At 36.8% G+C, this 6,589-nt stretch overlaps 1 protein-coding gene across 4 annotated transcripts; it reads right to left on the bottom strand.

Annotated features, from left to right (window-relative positions):
- Positions 1-289: 289 nt before the first annotated feature.
- LOC129577845 (hypoxia up-regulated protein 1) lies at positions 290-4,734 on the bottom strand. 4 transcript variants are annotated; one of them, XM_055465611.1, is made up of 6 exons: positions 4,428-4,734; positions 4,197-4,282; positions 3,966-4,111; positions 3,523-3,880; positions 2,759-3,421; positions 290-2,663 (listed from the first exon to the last, which is right to left on the bottom strand). In XM_055465611.1, exons 3-6 carry the CDS (start codon positions 4,080-4,082, stop codon positions 1,036-1,038), a joined length of 2,766 nt encoding a protein of 921 aa, XP_055321586.1. In that variant the 5' UTR covers positions 4,083-4,111; positions 4,197-4,282; positions 4,428-4,734; the 3' UTR covers positions 290-1,035. The 4 variants fall into 4 exon arrangements, with proteins under 4 accessions (XP_055321586.1, XP_055321556.1, XP_055321567.1 ...); XM_055465581.1 differs by lacking the exon at positions 4,197-4,282 and having other exon boundaries at positions 4,283-4,588; XM_055465592.1 differs by lacking the exon at positions 4,197-4,282 and having other exon boundaries at positions 4,428-4,588.
- Positions 4,735-6,589: the final 1,855 nt, after the last annotated feature.

Raw genomic sequence — 6,589 nt, 5'->3', positions numbered from 1 at the left:
TCAACACGCGCAATACCACATTCATCGTGCGAGTGAAACCAATATATGCAAACGGAAATTTCTCCAATTTTCCAAGTCAAATTCAATGGAAATAGCTTGTCGTGGCTGCAACAAGTCTCTGGTCACCACCTCGCAATGCGCGAGAGACGACACTGACTCTAACAGGTCTTGGCAAAGCAATATAAATATATTATATATCTATATACTCACCTCAAAATAATACGAAAAAGCACTTTAAATTTTCTACTGCCTACAATGATATATGTGATATGAAAGAGTAACATCCACGTTTTTGGTATTTTAATTTAATCATTTTATTACTACTTTCCCTCTTGATTTTCCACTTATTTCGACACATTCGCTCCTCATTCTATACACTTATATTATTTTAAATAATTTAAATCATACAAAATTCTCTCTCTTTCTCTCTTATTTTTGCAATATTATGTTTTTATTATTCATGCGTCTTAAAAATGATGGAAAATTGGCTGCTGGTTTTTGTTGTTGTTTTTTTTTTCTCTTGAATATCTTCATTGGTTCCGATATTTATAAATATATAATTATTTTGTTTTTGCTGTTGTAAGAAAGAGTACAAGATCGCTGGAATGGATGGTGTCGATTAATTAGATTTTTTTTTCTTCTTATAAAATTCAATTCAATTTTCTAATTTACATACTTAAAAATTGCAAAGGTACTGGAGTGTTATGGTTTTCTTCATGCGTATGGAGAAAATGCCAAACATCCATATTTAAGTCTTAATCGAGCTTACATAAATTATTAGGCGACCTGCATGTTTTTTGATCCTGAAAATAATATGAACATCAAATGGGAAACTAAACTCTGCTGCATGAAAAGGTAACTTAAACGAACTTTGTTTTTCTTCTACTGTATATGATTCACTGGATCTTTGCATCGCTACGAATGCTATTTTTTCAGATTTTTGTTATAAAAAGGAGAATGCGCCTAAAATGACTCTCTTTTTATTCCTGAAAACATGATTTTGTCTTAAGGAAAAGTTTGTGCCTCGATTTTCATTTACAATTCAACGTGTTCATCGGTTTTGTCGGCGTCATCGATTTTTTGGTCATCAGCCGCTGCTGGAACATCTTGTTCCACATTGACTGTCTTCGGTTCTTCAACAGTTGCTTCAGCACCTACGGTTTCACTCTCAGTGGTTTCGCTGTCATTGGCCGCTTTCTTCGACTTCTTTGGAGTTTCTTTGACTTTTGGTTTCCAGATTTTCAGTTTGTTAATCAAATATTTCACCTCACGGTCCAATAGTGCCATGCGATCGGTGATAGATTTGACGGTCATTTGCACCGCATCGGATCTCTTCAATTTATTTTGTGCTTCCAATTCGCTGGCAACCCATTGTTCGGCATCGTTGATTGCCTTTTCAAGTGTCTCAATTTCGACCTGAGTGAAAATGTCTTTGTCGGAATTCGATTCCTTTGTCATGTTCTTGGCATTTGTTAGGAAAGTCTTGGCATGTGCAATCATCTTGTTGAATGTGTTAACAACATCGGAGCGTTCTCTGTGCTCCCAGTGGCGGGCATAGATTGGGTTCGATATCGCTTGCAGCTCAACCAATTTCTTTTCGTATGTATCAGCATCGGCGTTTTGACCGTCTTCATAAATCCAATCGGAAACATCAGCACATGCTTTACGAAGTTCTTCGATCTCTTTTGATGTAGCGCAGCTGGCATATTCCTCTTCGTTGAGTCGTTGATTTGCTTCAATGACAAAACTTTCCAATGCATTCAAAGCCGATTCACGACGAACAATTTGACGTTCCAATTCGTTAAGCCTATCGACCTTTTTGCGTGCTTCTTCGTACTTGTCACCCTTCAAATGAACGGCATACAAGAAATCAACATGATACGGAATTGGTTCTTTGATACTGACAATTTTCGATATTGGTTTCTTTTCAGTGCTGGCCGTTGAATCGGTTTCATTCGTTGCGGTTGCATTTGCAGCGGCTTCGCCTTCAGTTGGTTTTTTACCATCTTCAGCTGCCTTTTCACCTTCTTCTGGTGTTTTCTCTTCGGTATCTGGTTCTTTTTTCTCTTCATCATTGCTGGTAAACAGTTTAGTGATTGTGTTGCCAAGCTTTGCAAATGCATTTTCTTCCTCTTGTTCGGTTACATTTTTGTCAGCAACGAATTCGATGCCAGACAACGAGAACAAACCAGAATCGTCCAAAACAAAATGAGCCTTGATTCCCTTTGGTTCGATATTCTCGCCAGCATGAGCTGAAATGATGCTGTTCACATCGTTCAATTTGATTTTCAGCAAATTCAATGAACCGATATTTGTGACTTCGTTGCTGGGCAAGTGATCTAATTCAGCGTAGCTAACCTCAAATGCAAAGTCTTCGGTGTTTTTGTTGAATGTGATGACCTTCTTCTGTGGATACGATCCGAATGCCGTGAAGAGACTACGTTTCACCACCTTTGTGTTGCCGCTGTTTCCTTCGCGTTCGAAAGTCACTTGGATTGGGAACAAAACAGCTTCTTTGACGATAAACTTCGATACACGGAAACCGGTTGCGAGATCAGCTGCGTTGTAAACAGCACCCAATGCGGCCGCTTCGTCGGTGTTGATATTCTTACCCAATTCCTTACCGACAAATGTTTTAAGCGCCTCCTGCACCTTCGGCACACCTGTTGAGCAAACAAAAACATCAAGATTAAAATCAATGCAAATGTCATTGATCGGACTTAATCTTATCTGTTCAGTTCAATATGTATTTACTCACGTGAGCTTCCACCGAACAGTGTGACTTGATTGATTACACTCAAATTAAGACCAGAATTCTTTAGCGCTTGATCAAGTGGGCCAACGGCACGTTCGAACAAATCCTTGCACAATTCCTCGAACTTTTCACGAGTCACCTGCAACCGGAAGTCTTGTTCGTCCAATAAACCTTCGATTTGAGCAAAATGGTCCGTATTTGCGGAAAGAACGTTCTTAACGCGACCAGCTTCTTTGAATAGTTTGGCCAATGCACGTGGATTGGTGAATACATCGGTCTTTGTTTTCTTCATTTTGTTGAACTCTTTGCCCAAGTAGTCGCGTAGACGCAATTGCATCTCCAAACCACCCAACGTACGATCATAACCAACGCCAATAACTTGAACAACTGGATTCGTTTCACGTGTTGCTTTGTCTTTCACCAATTGATAGCTAACAACGCTGGCCGTGGTGTGATAGGCTCCCATATCGTAGAATACAAAGTATTGGGCTTTGTCGTTGATTTCTTTGCGCGAGAAAATACCGTAGTTCAAGGCAACTGCGGTATAGTCGTTGAGGAGTTGCAGCACTTTGATATTGGCGAGGTTGGCGGCGGTCAACAGAGCCGTTCGTTCAGCTTGCCCGAAGAAACCAGGAGTCGTAATGACACACTCCGTTATTGGTTGACCTAATTTTTTTTTAATCGAATGAAATCATGACACAATTCGCTCAAACGAAAATTGTAAAATGGAAAATTTGAATTGAAAACCACAAAAAAAAAACACAAACCGGTCGAACTCTCCGCGAAATCGCGTGCCTTCTGCAAAATTTGAGCAATCAATTCTTCAACGCTGTACTTAGTGTCATCATCAATTTTAAACACGACCGTATTTCGTTCCGGATCCGCTTCGATATTGTAATATGGAAAACGTGTTTGATACAATTTAACAATTGGATTGTCAACGGTTTTACCCAACAAATCCAATAAATAATGGAAACTTTTTGTTGGGAAACGAAGTCCAACCGTAGCCGCATCTTCGCCAAAAAGTCGTTGTCCATCTCGGAATGATAGAATGACCGGTGTTTTCCGTTTCGATTCTTTATTCAGGGCAATTTCCATAGGAACACCGGGCGAAACGATACCGACCTATGCGTGTCGCGAAAAAAACGAAAAACACGATAAATCCATCAATAAATTAACATTCACTATTTAATGGGCCATAAAAACTTACTTTCATCCATTCACTGCCCAAATCGATAGACATCACAGCCGCTCCAAATGCATATTGTACACTACCTAATAAAGCTAATGTGCTTACTATGAGCGCAACCACCAATCGTTGCTTCATTTTGTAAATTTTTTTTGTTTCGACTAAATCTGAAATGGCACAGACAAAAAAAAACACCCACAATTAATTCCATAATTCGTAAAAAAAAAGTAAAACACATCAAAAGAAAATCACTTCAATTGAGGTTATAATTTCGGTTCGTCACAATGGAGAAAGTATATTCCGTAGCGTTGCAATGAATATTCACGATTGATTCTCACCTGAGTGATGAAAATAAAATAAATTAAAATGATAAACCGAACTTCTTGAATTAAAAGTAACTCAAGTGACGGTGAGATTGAATTTTGACGTATTAGAAAATGCTATAGTGCCAACGTTTACTTGAAGAAAAAAAAAACTATTTACTTTTTTTTTATCTTTTCCTAATGGAACAAAATGTTTCGTCTGACGTGTACGTTTCAGTAAAACAGAGATGACTATTTATAAGACTGTCATGCCGCAGTCCAATCTATATAACATTTCGCACTATTTATCGCTCTCTTTCTACGCCGATTTTGACAAGTATTTCAATGTTATTGGCCCACGTATGAATTGTACACTTAATGGGTTTTAACAGTAGTGTTGCCCGATCGGCTGATAAAAGCTACAAATCTGCGCAATTTTCAAAAGTGACGACTTCAATTGGGTTTATTCGGCTTTTGAACAAAATTTTACAAGAAATTTTTCGGCTGTTTTATACGAACATTGATTGAACATTTTTTAACTGATACAAAAAAAATTGCTATGAAAACGACATTCATCCATTTTTTGTTCTAAACTCCAATGTCAACTCAGACTCAAAGCCTGTATGTTGTTGTTCGTGAAGTTTTCTTTGATGGAGACGCCACATTTCTCATCGAAACTTTGTCAATCCAATATTTTATCGAAACCACCAAATTTCGATTGCACTCAAAAAGTCACTCGACTCATTTTTATCGGTTGAGTGTAGTCATTTACACTCAATAGAGATAGGCATACAGTGAATATCGTTTAATATATGGCACGTAGAGGGATGATAAGATATCAATCTAAAAAATTGCGTTAACTATAACAAAACCGATGAAGCAAATTGACGTTGTGATGATTTCATGATGTTATCCATGGCTGTGCACTGCTACCCTTTTTGATTTGAAAGTAAATTTCATTATCACCGCCAACAACCAGATTTCATAAATGAAAATAAACATTTATTATTTATGGCGATAATGTTGACGCGCGCGAAACGCCAACCAACTACAAACTATACAAAAAAAAGGAACAAAGCAAAGAAAAAATAAAAAAACTTCTGAAAATGTTGGTGCGAGGCAATAAAACAAACAGAATCGTCTGATATTATTAGTTAATTTTATTTCAATATATTCATCTTTAGTTCTTAATCTCTTATCTACTCATGGAGTTTTACATACAATATCACTATCCACTAAATAAGTGTTAATGGTTTTATTTGTTGGTATTTTGGTTTTTGTTGTTGTTGTTGTTGTTTTTCTCTTCTTTTTTATGTTTGTGTGTGTGCGAATTTTTTTTTTCAATTTTTTTCTCATATATTTTGTCTGTGAGTGTTTTAATTTGTGTTTCTTTTGGCTTTCATTCGCTGCCTGGAATAAATTACTGCGAAAATGTGTGTACGTTTGTAAAATTTTTATATAACGCACAATTGTGCAAAACCAACCAGCAGTATGCATGTTATAGTATTTGTGTTGAATGTGTGTTGTACGATTTCAACTTGAATGTTGGTTCGTATTATATTACAATTGGGATGTAATTCACATTTGGCTTTCATTTCATATTGTTCACTTATTGACCGGAATATTGGCTCATGCACTGTACAGTGTACACACACATACACTCACACTGCCATCGAATTGTGCACACATTTTATGATGCACTCGGCCGTCCGGCAATGAAATGACACACATTTTGAAATTGATACGAATGAAAAATCGTAGTTGACCATTTGAAAGGTTTCCATTTTTCCTTCTTTTTTTTCTTCTTCTTCTTGGTCGCGTATGTTCGATCTGAAATTGGTTAATATGTATTCATATTTACTTATGGTTTGCTTACGTGCGCACCCGTTGCTGGTTTAGCTTTCCACACCGAATTGCTCTAGTATAAGATAATCTACAAATAAGACTTTTTGTATTACAATTTGATTAAAATCGATTTGCATGTTCTCGATGTGCTTACGAATGGGTCAAGTCACCGAAGCGCCACATTCAATTATTCAATCAAATGTGCGCCAATTCGTAAGCACATTAAAACAAATATCATGTCGATCACATCACACCATTGACATCACTACATAAGATATACTTCAAAAAAACAAATGGTTGAGAAAAATATATGTCATTAGAATAAGATTATTTAGACATTTAGTGAGGAGGCGGGCATTGTCATTTTTCTACATAATACATTTTTCTCTATTTTGAATACACATTCGTATAGATCATTGCATGGGGTAAGACAAGGTTTTCCATTTCATTTTCATTAAGTGTTAAATATATAATTTAGATGCCAGATGACATTCAATT

Source organism: Sitodiplosis mosellana, unplaced genomic scaffold, assembly GCF_009176505.1.
Source record: "Sitodiplosis mosellana isolate CC-2019 unplaced genomic scaffold, AAFC_SMos_1.0 Smas_scaffold_1, whole genome shotgun sequence".
NCBI classification, from domain to species: domain Eukaryota; kingdom Metazoa; phylum Arthropoda; class Insecta; order Diptera; family Cecidomyiidae; genus Sitodiplosis; species Sitodiplosis mosellana.
This window is presented reverse-complemented; position numbering and strand designations above follow the sequence as displayed.